Below are 15436 nucleotides of genomic sequence, written 5' to 3' on the forward strand. Positions count from 1 at the left end.
TTAATATTGAGTGATAGTAGCAGCTATTGAAAAAGTAATAACTTTTAGGGAAAAAAAGCTTGTTTTATTGGTGTTATTTTAAAATTGATGAGGAGACATTATGAAATATTAGTACTGTTGTTTAACCCATCTGTCTTTATTCTTGACTCTAAATTCTTTGAGGACAAGGATGGCCCCTTATTTATCTCTGTAGCTCTGAAAGTGAAAGTGAAGTTGTGCAGTCGTGTCCGACTCTTAGCGACCCCATGGACTGCAGCCTACCAGGCTCCTCCGTCCGTGGGATTTTCCAGGCAGGAGTACTGGAGTGGGGTGCCATTGCCTTCTCCAAAACTGTACTTTAGATGACTTCAATGTTCTATGACCTAGCTGGGCAAAAATCAAGTTATATAAGTGAAATTTAAGATCTGAAGGTTTTCGTTATGTACTCTATTATCATTGATTAGTTCGATATAATGCCTTTGCTTACTGATGTCCAAGAGCATGGGCATTTTATAAAATGAATTACAACATTTAGATTACTTTTGAATTTGGAAAAGCCTAATGTTGATGAAAAGTATAGAGTTCACCTTTAAGGTACAGGAAGCTATAAACAAAAGACTCTATGCTAGAGAATCCTGGGAACAAGACTTTTCTCTTTGTCTTGAACTAACATTTTTGGCTTAAATATGAAGGCATTTGATAAATTTCACAATTTTTAAAGCTCATCAGAATCTCTGTAGCTCTAGTATATAGCAAAAGCTTGCCACAGTAAATTTTTTTTTCAGTGTAATTGAAATGAACTAAGGGAGATGTAAACAAAACTAGGTCCCTCATCATAAATATGGTTTTGAAACATAAAGTTGATTATATAACTCTATACTTAGGTTTTCCATGCTAAGTTGCTTCAGTCATGTCCAACTCTTTGCAACCTCATGGACTGTAGCCAGCCAGGCTTCTTTGTTCAGGGCGATTCTTCAGGCAAGAATACTGGAGTGGGTTGCCATTTCCTCCTCTGGGAGATCTTCCCAACCCAGGGATCGAACTCATGTCTCTTACATCTCCTGCACTGGCAGGTGGGTTCTTTACCACTAGTGCTGCCTCCATGATACCTTTTAATTTGAATGCTTGTCACATATAATTTACCTAGATAAATGACATATTTCTATTTTAATGCCACTTACCATTTTCAATATAGCCTGGTATATACAGGGCTTTGTTCTGTGGTTGTCTTAAACTTAGCCTAGCCGTGTTGTTTCTTGCCTCGGCATGTACTTTTAAACTGTATCTACCATTTCCATGGTAATCTGTAAAATATCTTGAATAGATGCCATCATTCTTGACAGTATCAGCACCTTGATATTGAAGTATAATATTAGATATACCACAAAGTAAAAATGACAACATCAACTGTATATGAGCCCTAGTGATGGAAGCTATTTTGGGGGATAGTAGAGCACAATTTTTTAAGTACATGAATCCAAGAATCAGGCCACTTGGGTTCAAAGTCTTGTTTGGCCACTTGCCAACCTTTGACATTGGAAAAGTCTAATTCATGGTAAACATTCAATTAATATTAGTTATTATTTTTTCATAAGAGAATCCTATCAAAATAAGGAAAATGTAACTAAACTGGAGAAAGCAAATGTAAAACACTGATACTAATGAAAATAGAGAAAAATTGTACTGTTATATGGGAAAAGTAAAATTATTCATAAAATTTAAAGACGATAAATATGCTTATGTTCGTGCCTAGACAAGATAACTAAGTGAAAGATTAAAAAATTTAAAAGCATTACAATTAAATTTAATTCACTTAAAGTACGTTTCTTTGGATATTAGGAACTCCTGACTTCTAAGACATGTGACTGTAGTAGAATTTTAAGTTCAGTGGAAGTTGATGCATATTCTTATTACCTGCACCATTGTCCCAGAGCTCCAGTGTTACTTGATGGCCATCTTCAGTTTCTATAATGGCAGTTACATTGATTCCCAGTACAGGCAAAAACCCTTGACTGACTTGTGCATAAACAATCACTGGGCTAGGGTAGTGTGCTGTATTTTGACTCATGTGAGCTGTTGCAGTTACTGGGGGTGTAGTAGGACTTCTTGCTCGAGTGGTCACTGTCACTGTTAGTATTTGAGGACTGGCATGATTATTTAGAAGGCTGTAAGTCCAAGTACCTGTCTGAAAATTAAAAAAACAAACAAACAAACATCTATTTTAGAGCTTTTGTAATATCTTCCCTCTCCTATATGAGATGTTGTCTTCATTTTTTCCTAAAAATTGGTTGATAAAGCATGGAGAAAATAAAAAATATTCTTACCTCTGCAATACCAGGTATTCGAAGACGAGCAGAATGAATATTTAGCTTATCTTCTTTGAAATCTGAGGTTTTATATTTCTTTCCTTTTGGATCCTGGAGAAGAATTTCTGGCTTTTTTATTGTCCATGTGACAACAAAGAAAGTGTCATTTCCAATTGTACTATCCACAGGCACCGTACCATTTACCCATTTCTTTTCTGTAATTGCCAAGGCTTTGCTTTCCAACTGTTAACATAAATATAAACAACAAACACGTGAGACTGATTTGTTATTACAGTTAATAAGATTTCCAAGTTTAGTCAGTTCAGAGAAATTCTAAATATACTTTTAAGATTTCAATTAAAATAACCAAGACTTATGTTGATGTTTATATTGATTAAAAATAGAATCAAAAGAAAAAGTGGCTGTAAGTATCACAAAAAGCAAATTCAGTAGGATGTTTTTCTTCTGGAACCTGAAATGTTTTCAGACAGATGAGTTATTTATTAGAGAAAGAAGTTACTATTTAGGGTAATAAAAATTTGTTACAAGTGTGAAAAGGCAAAGAATTTTTTTAAGATACTGACCTGAATAGTCTGCTGAGTGATACTGCCACTTCTAGATGAAATTCTACTGAATGCATTAGTAAGGCCATTTATGTCTTTATTGGCATAAAACCGATGTCCTCCTAAAATGGAATTTTATTTCTTTTATAATACTAATTTTATTTTATTTGAAAAATTTTTACTGAAATATATTTGATTAACAAAATGTTAGTTTCAGGTATGTAGCAAAGTGAATCAGTTATACAAATACATTTATTCATTCTTTTTTTAGATTCTTTTTCCATATAGGACATTACAGAATATTGAGTAGACTTCTCTATGCTATACAGTAGGTCTTTATTATCTATTTTATATACTGTAGTGTTTATATGTCAATCCTAATTAGAAAGTGAAGAGGAACTAAAAAGCCTCTTGATGAAAGTGAAAGAGGAGAGTGAAAAAGTTGGCTTAAAGCTCAACATTCAGAAAATGAAGATCATGGCATCTGGCCCCATCACTTCATGAGAAATAGATGGGGAAACAGTGGAAACAGTGTCAGACTTTATTTTTTGGGGCTCCCAAATCACTGCAGATGGTGATTGCAGCCATGAAATTAAAAGACGCTTACTCCTTGGAAGAAAAGTTATGACCAACCTAGATAGCATATTCAAAAGCAGAGACATTACTTTGCCAACAAAGGTCCGTCTAGTCAAGGCTATGGTGTATGGATGTGAGAGTTGGACTGTGAAGAAAGCTGAGCTCCGAAGAATTGATTCTTTTGAACTGTGGTGTTGGAGAAGACTCTTGAGAGTCCCTTGGACTGCAGGGAGATCCAACCAGTCCATTCTGAAGGAGATCAGCCCTGGGATTTCTTTGGAAGGAATGATGCTAAAGCTGAAACTCCAGTACTTTGGCCACCTCATGCGAAGAGTTGACTCACTGGAAAAGACTGATGCTGGGAGGGATTGAGGGCAGGAGGAGAAGGGGACGACAGAGGATGAGATGGCTGGATGGCATCACCAACTCGAATGAGTTTGAGTGAACTCTGGGAGTTGGTGATGGACAGGGAGGCCTGGTGATTCATGGGGTCACAAAGAGTCGGACACGACTGAGCGACTGAACTGAACTGAACTGAATCTCCCAATTTCTCTCTTCCCAGCTCCTTTGCCCTTGGTAACTATAAATTTGTTTTCTACGTCTGTGACTCTGTTTCTGTTTTGTAAATAAGTTAATTTGTACCATTTTTTTTAAAGATTCCATATATAAGTGATGTCATAGATTTGTCTTTCTCTGTCTGACTTACTTCACTCAGTTTGACAATCTCTAGGTACATCCATGTTGCTGCAAATGGCAGTATTTAGTTCTCTTTTATGGCTGAGTCATATTCCATATGATTCTAATTTTAAGTCGGAAAATCATATTTGATATTATACTCTTATCAGTATACTATAAAATAATTTAAAATTTTCTTTTTAAACTTACAAAAGATGAATTTTCCAGACCTTTGGAACTTTCAGTATATCAGTATCCTAGATGTAATCCTGCAATAACTAAACCTTGCTCAAAATATCTTAGAATAAAGAAAAAAACTGGCCAATTAATATTATTTTAAAATCAATCATTAGATTTAAGTGCTTGCCACATTAGTAAAGCTTATCTAATCACCAAATAATGATATGAAAATTAAAGACAATTTTAAACTAGCTGCTTATTTTCTGGTTATATTAAGATATACCAAAACAATTAGAGAATGACAGTGTAGAATAAAGTAAAATTGATTAAAGAAAGTGAAAGTAAAGTGAAAGTGAAAGTGAAGTCACTCAGTCGTGTCCAACTCTGCGACTCTGTGGACTGTAGCCCACAAGTCTCCTCCGTCCATGGGATTTTCCAGGCAAGAATACTGAAGTGGGTTGCTATTTCCTTCTCCAGGGGATCTTCCTGACCCAGGGATGGAACCCAGGTCTCCTGAATTGCAGGCAGACGATTTAACCTCTGAGCCACCAGGGAAGCCCCAAAATTAATTAAATGCAGATACTAAATGACGCAAGAGTTAATGAAGAGGGAGATAACTTCGGTGTCAGGAGCTGGAAAAGAGTGGATTGCAGAGAATAAGATTTGGTATTCAGTTCTCTATCTATGCTGTGCTTAGTTGCTGGTTGTGTCCGACTCTCTAGTTGTGTCCAACTCTTTGAGACCCATGGACTGTAGCCTACCAGGCTGTCTGTCCTTGGGGATTCTCCAGGCAAGAATACTAGAGTGGGTTGCCAGCTCCTCCTCCCTAGGTCTTCCCAGCCCAGGGATTGAATCTGGGTCTCCCTCATTGTAAGTGGATTCTTAACCATCTGAACCACCAGGGAAGCCCAAGAATAGTGGAGTGGGTATCCTATCCCTTCTCCAAGGGATCTTCCTGACCCAGGAATCAAACCCAAGTCTCCTGCATTGCAGGTGGATTGTGGATTCTTTACCAGCTGAGCTACCAGGGAAGCCCAGTCTTACTATATTGCCTTGGGTAAATAATTTGTATTTTCTAGATTTTACATTTACTCCTGAATAAAATAGTGCTAGCTGAATTTCTATTGTAATATTGAGCAGGTAAGATACTGAGTAAGAATTTTGGAACTGCAGTTGAGTAAGTCCAGTAACCATGAGAGCAAAGGTTCATCTTGGTGGTAAAAAGTGATGAGAAATGAGTGAAGACAACACATATGGACTAATGTTAGAAGAAGCTAGTATAGGTAGAAACAGAGAGAAGTGAAATGGGGTGAGGAAAGATATTAATTTGAAGGATGAAGAGAAGGAAAGGACAGAGATGAATTTTTTAGGACAGGAAAATTTTGAGCAGTTTATAGTTTAAGGGGAAAGAGTCCCTGGAATGAGAGAAACTGAAAAGGTATTTTCTATTCAAACTCTATTCCAAAGGTTTACCTGTCATATCTGACAGTGTCTCCAGTTCTTTGGCAGCAGAAGGTCCCAGGGCAATGGTGTGAATGATCACACCACTTTGTTTTACCTCCTCAATGCATGAGTGTATTTCATTATCTTCCCCATCGGTTAGTAGTATGATTTCAGAACCAGAAGTGCTCTGTTGACTCTGAATAATTGCCTAATGTTGAAAAACCAGACTATTGTTAATAATTAGAGAATATCTTATCTAAATACGTATAAACTAAGAATAAACCTTTTCTTTAATTTTGGAAAAGTCTTTAGGCCTATACATCAGAGTAGGCCAAAGGAAACTTCCTGTTGTCATTCTAGGTTGAGCTAGCTTGGAAATGAGTGTAATGTACAATGGTCTTGTAGGTTTCCAAAGGCAGAATGTTAACAGTGCTTTCACGTATACTCAAGCTATCCAAGACAGAAAGAATATAACACTTAGAACACTAACACACAATAAATATTCAGTGAATGCTAACTATTATTATTATCTCAGGAGATACTTGGGGTGGAGCCTGATGACCCAGGCAGTTTTGGTAATTTGCAGACTAGACAACATTTGTAAAGCCATGACTGAAGGCAGGTGTACAAAGTTAAATGATGTGACTTGTGTCTTTTTATGCATTTTAGTTGATAATTAAAGAATCTTAGGATTTCCTGGAAAAAACATTGACCTGTCACGAAGAAGGAAGTTCATGAATTTATCAAATACTGTAATTTTGGGAGGGTGGTATTTTCCTGATTTTTTACCAAGAGTAGTGGCTAACACAATTTACTCAGAGAGATTGAGAGTAAATTCTAGCTCTTCCCTTTGATGAATTGAATAGCTAGTGTTTAGTCTCTCTGTAGTATATGTATATATAAAATATATGTATGCTGCTGCTGCTGCGTTGCTTCAGTCGTGTCTGACTCTGTGCAAGCCCAGAAACGGCAGCCCACCAAGCTCCCCCGTCCCTGGGATTCGCCAGGCAAGAACACTGGAGTGGGTTGCCATTTCCTTCTCCAATGCATGAAAGTGAAAAGTGAAAGTGAAGTCGCTCAGTCGTGTTCAACTCTTCGTGACCCCATGAACTGCAGCCCACCAGGCTCCTCCATCCATGGGATTCTCCAGGCAAGAGTACTGGAGTGGGGTGCCATTGCCTTCTCCAAAATATGAATATAATTAATATTTATAATAAAGTTCTATGAAGAGTTCAGTGTAATGATTACTTTTTTGAACTTTGGAGTAAGAAAGACCAAGTTTTGATCATGGTTTTGCCGATTACTGATTATATGACCTTGAGAAAGATATTTAATTACTCTGTACCTCAGTTTCTTTATGTGCAAAATAGGCATAATAATAGTGCCTGATTAAAAATTAATGGTAGCAATAAAGTAAGATTATGAATGAAAAGCATTTAACATAGGCACTAATGTAGTATATGCTCAATAAATTTCAGATATTATTGTTATGATTCTGTAAGTAAAAGCTTATATGATTTCATTACATAAGTAATTAAGGGGTTTTTATTTGTTTGAATGTAATTTGATATAATCTCTTCATATGTGTCATATGACACATATCAAAACATTAAGAAAAACTTATGAACCAATATGTGCAAACATTATAACACATTCCCAAGATATAGTGCAGTCATATTTTAGAATTGAATAAACATATATAAGAATTATAATTTTTAATAGCAATCCTTCCTTGAGTACTTGCTTATCATTTTTATTGAATTATAGTTGATTTACAATGTTATATTAGTTTCAGGTATACAACATAGTAATTTACTATTCTATGAATTATACTGTAAAGTCATTAAAAATAATGGCTATATTTCTCTGTGCTGTACAATATATCCTGTTGTGTATTCATTTTATATATAGTAATTTATATTTCTTAATACCATACCCTTATCTTGCACCTTCCCCTTTTCTCTCCCCATTGGTTACCATTAGATGGTTCTCTATATCTGTGAGCCTGTTTTGCTATATACATGATGTTTGTATAATTTTTGGGGTCCTACATATAATTGATAATAGAGATTTTGTCTTTCTCTGCTTGACTTATTTTATTAAGCATTGTACCCTCTAGGTCCATCCACATTGTTACAAATGGCAGAATCTCATATTGCTGAGTAATAATCCACTGTATATGTGTATATATACATACATACACACTAAATCTTATTTATTCATTCATCTCTTGATAGACACTTGGTTTGCTGCTATATCTAGGCTATTGTAAATGATGCTGCTATGAACATTAGGGGAACACTTATTTATCTGACATATTTCTTGCAATTAAATAAGTACTATTGCTTTTTTTCCTTCAAAGAAAAAGGAGTGCAAGAAGGCAAAGTAGTTGTCTGAAGAGGCTTTACAAAGAGCTGAGGAAAGAAGAGAAGTGAAAAGTAAAGGAGAAAGGAAAAGATACACTCAACTGAATGCAGAGTTCCAGAGAATAGCAAGGAGAGCTAAGAAGGCCTTCTTAAATTAACAATGTAAAGAAATAGAGGAAAACAATAGACTGGAAAAGGCTAGAGATCTCTTCAAGAAAATGGAGATATCAAGGGAACATTTCATGCAAGGATGGGTACAGTAAAGAACAGAGTGCAAGGACCTAACCAAAGCATAAGAGATTAAGAAGAGGTGGCGAGAATACACAGAGGAACTATACAAAAAAGATATTAATGGCACTAATTACCCTGATACTGTGGTAACTCACCTAGAGATGGACATCCTGGAGTGTGAAGTAAAGTGGGCTTAGGAAGCTTTACTATGAACAAAGCCAGTGGAGGTGATAGAGGTACAACTGAACTATTTCAAATCCTAAAAGATGATGCTGTTAAAATGTTGCACTCAGTACTTCAGCAAATTTGGAAAACTCAGCCGTAGCCACAGGACTGGAAAAGGTCAGTTTTCATTCCAATCCCAAAGAAAGGCAATGCCAAAGTATGTTTAAACTACTGAATAATTGTGCTCATTTCACATACTGGTAAAGTTATGCCAAAATCCTTCAAGTTGGCTTCAGTAGTATGTGAACCGAAAACTTTCAGATGTACAAACTGAACTTAGAAAAGGCAGAGGAATCAGAAGTCAAATTGCCAACATCCATTGGATCATGAAAAAAACAAAGGAATTTTAAAAAATCTGCTTCATTGACTATGCTAAAGCCTTTGATTGACTGTGTGGATCACAACAACTGTGGAAAATTCTGAAAGAGATGGGAATACTAGACCACCTTACCTGCCTCCTGAGAAACCTGTATGCAGGTCAAGAAGCAACAGTTAGAACCTTACATGGAACAACTGACTGGTTTCAAATTGGGAAAAGAGTGTGACAAGGCTGCTTATTTAACTTATATACAGAGTACATTATGCTAAATGCTGGGTTGAATTAATCACAAGCTAGAATCAAGATTGCTGGGAGAAATATCAACAACCTCTGATAAGCACATGATACCACTCAAATGGCAGAAAATGAAGAGGAACTAAAGACCCTCTTGATGTGAGTGGAAGAAGAGAGTGAAAAAACTGACTGGCTCGAAACTCAGCATTCAAAAAACTAAGGTCGTGGCATCTGGTCACATCATTTCATGGCAAATAGAAGGGGAAAAAGTGGAAATAGTGACAGATTTTATTTTCTTGGGCTCCAAAACCACTGCAGACAGTGATTGCAGCCTTGAAATAAAAAAAAAAAAAATGTTTGCTCCTTAGCAAAAGAGACACAGATGTAAAGAACAAACTTTTGGACTATGTGGGAGAAGACAAGGGTGGGATGATTTGAGAGAATAGCATTGAAACATGTATATTGCCATATGTAAAACAGATGACCAGTGCAAGTTTGATGCATGAAGCAGTGTACTTAAAGCCTCTGGGGCAACCCAGAGGGATGGGATGGGGAGGGAGGTGGGAGGAGTGTTCAGGATCAGGGGAACATGTGCACCTGTGGCTGATTCATGTCAATGTAGGCAGAAACCACCACAATATTGTAAAGTAATTATCCTCCAATTTAAATAAATAATTAATAAAAAGATACTTACTTCTTGAAAGGAAATCTATGAAAAACCTAGAAAACATATTTAAAAGCAAAGACATCACTTTGCTGACAAAAATCAGTCTAGTCAAAGTTATGGTTTTTCCAGTAGTCATGTACAGTTGTGAGAGCTAAACCATAAAGAAGGCTGAATGCTGAAGAATTGATATTTCTGAATTGTGGTGCTGGAGAAGACTCCTGAGTGTCCCTTGGACTGCAAGGAGATCAAACTAGTCAATGCTAAAGGGAATCAACCCTGAATATTCATTGGAAGGACTGATGCTGAAGCTGAAGCTCCAGTACTCTGGCCATCTGGTGTGAAGAGCCAACTCATTGGAAAACACTTTGATGCTGGGAAAAATTGAAGGCAAAAGGAGAAGGGGGTGGCAGAGGATGAGATGGTTAGATAGTACCACTGACTCATGGACATGAACTTGAGCAAACTTTGGGAGATAATAGAGGAAAGAGGAGCCTGGTGTGCTGCAGTCCATGTGGTCACAAAGAGTTGGATACGACTTAGTGACTGAACAAGAACAACAAGTATTACTTCTCATATTCCATTAATTGAGAAAACTGAGATTTTTTTGAGTTGAGTAACTCACCCAAGGTCATTTAGCTAGGGAATAATAGAATTACAGTCCCAGGTTTGTCTGGATCTGGAACTTGTATATTTTCTTAAACCTATATGCTTTACAGAAAATAAACATCATGAGGAAATCTAGGAGTTTGCATTAACTAGTGGCCCAGATGAGAGTAATAATCTCTACTTTTTAGCTGAGGCAGTGAGAGGATCAGGGAAGGGAAACAATTTTCTGTTTTTTTGACTGAAGGAATATAAATAGGCTTAAACAGAGGCTATCTTAGGTTGGAAGAGATTCAGATGAGTACTGGAGGCAGTTTAATATAATGCTTAAAAAATTGCTCACAACTTTTGATTTCACAATTTTTATTTCAATAAACTTCTACCTATGTGTTTTGAGTTTCATACTAGAGCAACTACCTCTATTTTTGTGATTTTAAATGTCAATTTAATTGGATGAACTGGGGTTTTCTTTATCCATAATATAAAAATATTAGTAATCTCCCTCTTCTAAAATCCCTTTAACAGCATTATTTTATCCTCATAGAAATTTGGACTTTGGAGTGATCAAGAAATGAAGACTTTCTCAATAAAATCATGATGATTATGTTTACATAGAATTTTTCTTCCCTTTAACCACTCCTCAGTGCAATGCAGTACCTCAGGAGTAAGAACAATAGGCAATAGAATGTCTTTAAAAATTATTTAAATGAGAGTTCAAGATGGCAGAGTAGAAGGATGTGTGCTCATCTCCTCCTGTGAGAAAACCAAAATCTCAACTAGTTGTTGAACAGCCATCAACAGGAAGATGCTGGAACCCACCAAAAAAAGATACCCAACATCCCCCCTTGGCATAAGCCCTCTTGGAGGTCACCATTAACCCTAGAGCCTGTAGACCCCAAGGCTGGGTTGCCTCAGGCCAAACAACTAACGGAGAGGGAGCACAACTCTACCCATCAGCAGATAATTGGGTTGAAATTTATTGAGCAAGGCCGTGCCCACCAGTGCAAGACCCAGTTTTTCCCCCTGCTAGTCCCTCCCATCAGGAAGCTTACACAAGCCTCTTAGCCTCCTCCATCAGAACGCAAGACAGAAGAAGCAATAAGAACCACAATCCCACAGCTAGAACAAAAGCCACATTACAGAAAGTTAGTCAGGATGACAAAGCAAAAGGTTATATCCCAGATGAGGGGACAAGATAAAACCCCAGAAAAATACTAAATGTTGTGAAGATAGGCAACCAACCTCCCAGAAAAATAATTCAGAATAATGAAAGTGAAGATGATCCAGGATCTCGGGAACAATGGTGAAGATGCAAAAAATGTTTACCAAAGACCTATAAGAACTAAAGAACAAACAGAGATGAATAGTACACTAGAAGGAGTCAGTAGCAGAATAACTGAGGCAGGAGAACGGATAAATGACCTGGAGGACAGAATGGTGGAAATCACTCCCATAGAAGAGAATATATAAAAAAGAATGAAAAAAAAAAGAAGATAGCCTAAGAGACCCCTGGGATAGCATTAAACACACCAACATTCACATTTTGAGGGTCCCAGAAGTAGAAGAGAGAGAGGAAGGACCTGAGAAAATATTTGAAGAGATAATAACTGAAACTTCCCTAACATGAGAATGGAAATAGTCAACCAAGTCCAGAAAGCACAGAGCGTCCCAGGCAGGATAAACCCAAGGAGGAACACACTGAAACACATAGTAATCAAACTGACAAAAATTAAAGACAAGGTAGAATATTTAAAACAACAAGGAAAAATGACCAATAACATACAAGAGAACTCCCATCAGGTTATCAGCTGATTTCTCAACAGTAACTCTACAAACCAGAAGGGAATGACATGATATATTTAAAGTGATGAAAGGGAAGAATCTACATCCAAGAATATTCTACATAACAAGGCTCTCATTCAGATTTGATGGAGAAAACAAAAGCTTTCCAGATAAGCAAAAGTTGAGAATATTCAGTGCCACCAAACCAGCTGTACAACAAATGCTAAAGGAACTTGTAGGCAGAAAACAAGACAAGGAAAAGACCTACAAAAAATAAACCCAAAATAATTAAGAAAATGGTAATAGGACCATATGAAAGTGAAAGTGAAAGTTGCCCAGTCGTGTCCGACTCTTTGCAACCCCATGGACTATACAGTCCGTGGAATTCTCTAGGCCAGAATGCTGGAGTGGGTAGCCTTTCCCTTCTCCAGGGAATCTTCCCAACCCAGAGATCCAACCCAGGTCTCCTGCACTGCAGGCGGACTCTTTACCAGCTGAGCCACAAGGGAAGCCCGTACATATCCATAATTACCTTAAATGTAAATGGATTAAATGCATCAACTAAAAGATGTAGACTGGCTGGGCAGATAAAAACATGTGCATGTAGGTACTTCCACTTAGCACATCACTCTGCTTGACCCCCCCAAACTGTATGTAATTACTTTATATTGTTAGTTTAATCATGTCCCGATTATGGCCTGCAATTGTAATTATCTTTTATTTTTTGTCTGGCTATTGATTGTGTAAACAGATAAACGTCTTTTACTATTGAAAAAAAATTATTTAAATGAGAGACCTCTATGCTCATGACCCTTGTAAGAGAGCTGGACAATATTAAAAGTAATAATAAATGCAAATGATACTTATAAAAGCATTTTTATTTTACCTGAAATCCTGCTTTGAGCCCCCTACAAATTGAAGTTCCACCATTAGCTTCTTGAGGCAGATTTGCAGTGATATTTTCATAAACATTATCATCAGTTATTTTTGTTAGATTATTTCGGATTTCAGCAACACTGTCAAATGTAACCATCCCAACCAAGGATCCCTTTTCAATAATTTGAATCAAGAATAATTCTGCTGCTTGATTCATTCGAAAGAGACGATCTTCCTGTAAGAAAAGAAAGTGAAAATGAAGTCGCTCAGTTGTGTTTGACTCTTTGCGACCCCGTGGACTGTAGCCTACCAGGCTCTTCCCTCCATGGGATTCTCCAGGCAAGAATACTGGAGTGGGTTGCCATTTCCTTCTCCAGGGGATCTTCCCGACCCAGGGATCGAACCTGGGTCTCCTGCATTGCAGGCAGGTGCTTTAACCTCTGAGCCACCAGGGAAGCCCCTATTTGTTTTAATATCCCTGACAAATTCTTATAATTTAAACTAAAGGGATTAAATAATTCCAGTAATCACTGAATCAATTATTGTGGCATGTCTGAACAATCCCGGAGTTTCCTCCAATCTTGACAGACTGGTGAAAACAAAGTTCATGGCCAGAGAGCATGGTAATAATTGATTACTGTATTTTAGCATTTAACTTCATTATATTAAAAAGAAATATTAAAGAAAAACTTAAAAAGTCAGTCATGTCATACTTGGGAAAGCCCTGAAAATGTATACTGTCTTCTTTAACAATAAGGAAATAATTTAAAATGCACACAAAAATGTTTGTTGCAGTGTAATTTTTGATAAGTTGAAAATCATCAAAATGTCCATTAATGAGGAGTTATTTGACTAAATTATAGTTTGTGCATATGATACAATCATTAAAATATGTCTCATGGAATCATTTTTTCCCCTGGGGAGTGTTTAAGGTATAGTAAGTAAAAAATCATATTATGAAATATTATGTAAGATAATCACATTTTTGAGAAGGAAATACAAGTGCATACACAGAAACAAAGTATTATGCTCAGTGGTGGAATCATGAGTGATTTTCATTTTTTCTTTTTGTTCAGTTATATTATTTCTTGTTTGTTAGAACTAAAAGTTAAAAGAATAAATGTCATCCATAATCCAATAACCTTAATATAAAAATTACTTTCATTTTAGTATATTATCTTCTAGTGCTTGTCCATACAAAATCATTGATTAAAATTTATTAGAATAATAAATTTTAGTTAGCTTAGTAAAACTAAACCTAAGATTAAATTATACATCCATTAGCTTAAATATCTAATTTAAAAGAGCTAAAAAAAAAAAAAATCTTACTGAAGACATGCTTCCAGATTTATCAAGTACCAAACAAACTACTCGCTGTTTGGACTTGAGCAATGAAAATGTAGGTTGAGTCGGTGGATTCATTTCTGTCATGGGAGATGTATTTTGAAAGTCAGTAGAGTTCATGATTACATCCCATGTGCTTTTGCCATTGCACATTTTGTTTTGTAGGTTTGGAGCTTCCACATTGTGTGTTTTTTCTGTACAAAATTCAGTCACCTGGAAAAAAATCAATTGAAAGACAATTATACAGTAACTGATGCATTACCTCCCTTTCCAAATATACAGCTGGCTGTGTTATACATCCTTCACAGATTTTATCTCCTGCTAATTAACAATTATTTCATAATCTAACATTCTCACATCTGTTTTGCATACTTTAGTGGAGAAAAAGCAAAGTAAAATCATATGCATTGGAAAATTATTTGGTAATTTTTTTAGTTATGGGTGTCTGACTCTTTGTGACCCCATGGACTATAGCCTGCCAGAATCCTCTGTCCATGGAATTCTCCAGGCAAGAATACTGGAGTGGGTAGCCATTCCCTTCTCCAGGGAATCTTTCTGACTCAGAGATCGAACCCAGGTCTTCTGCATTTCAGGCATATTCTTCACCATCTGAGTTACCAGGGAAGTCCTTGGGGGATGATGGTGGCTTACATCATCTTAACTGCTTAAGTTAACTTCTTACTTTCCCTTGTAGACTCTTGGGGAATTCAAGCTTTGAAATAAGTTTAATGGAAAAAGGGGTAGGATTTGTAGTAATTTCTAACTGACCTCTAAGAGTAGGCTAAAGAAAATAGCCTTCTTTAATTGCCTAAGTATTTGCTATCTCTTTATAATTTATTGGAAAACTTGAAAACAAATATGTAACATTGTTACATTGTTACTCTGAATGTTACTGGCTCTGTGAACTCAGAAATAAATAATACTCCTGAAAAAGTAATGACAATGTGGGAAGAAAGAAAAGAAATGTGATGCCTCCTTAGGAAGCATCACTATGAACAAAGCTAGTGGAGGTGATAGAATTGCAGTTGAGCTGTTTCAAATCCTAGAAGATGATGCTGTGAAAAGTG

The 15436-nt window shown here is 36.5% G+C and overlaps 2 protein-coding genes and 1 non-coding gene across 3 annotated transcripts in view; 1 reads left to right on the forward strand and 2 right to left on the reverse strand.

Moving 5' to 3' along the window:
- ODF2L (outer dense fiber of sperm tails 2 like) overlaps positions 1-15436 on the forward strand; it is a 393421-nt gene that overhangs the window by 39520 nt on the left and 338465 nt on the right. The window lies entirely within an intron of this gene.
- Positions 1-15436, reverse strand: part of LOC133244337 (calcium-activated chloride channel regulator 1) — a 32547-nt gene that overhangs the window by 5153 nt on the left and 11958 nt on the right. Inside the window, exons 6-12 of the mRNA XM_061411366.1 lie at positions 14355-14582; positions 13036-13260; positions 5753-5930; positions 2870-2970; positions 2304-2528; positions 1894-2164; positions 1161-1331 (exon numbers count right to left, since the gene is read on the reverse strand). Of these exons, the coding sequence (XP_061267350.1) occupies positions 1161-1331; positions 1894-2164; positions 2304-2528; positions 2870-2970; positions 5753-5930; positions 13036-13260; positions 14355-14582 (1399 nt within the window). The remainder of the gene's footprint in view (positions 1-1160; positions 1332-1893; positions 2165-2303; positions 2529-2869; positions 2971-5752; positions 5931-13035; positions 13261-14354; positions 14583-15436) is intronic.
- Positions 13409-13480, reverse strand: TRNAC-GCA (transfer RNA cysteine (anticodon GCA)). The gene has a single exon. It is a non-coding gene; the product is annotated as a tRNA-Cys (tRNA).

The sequence above is a fragment of the Bos javanicus genome, chromosome 3, assembly GCF_032452875.1.
Source record: "Bos javanicus breed banteng chromosome 3, ARS-OSU_banteng_1.0, whole genome shotgun sequence".
NCBI classification, from domain to species: Eukaryota; Metazoa; Chordata; class Mammalia; order Artiodactyla; family Bovidae; genus Bos; species Bos javanicus.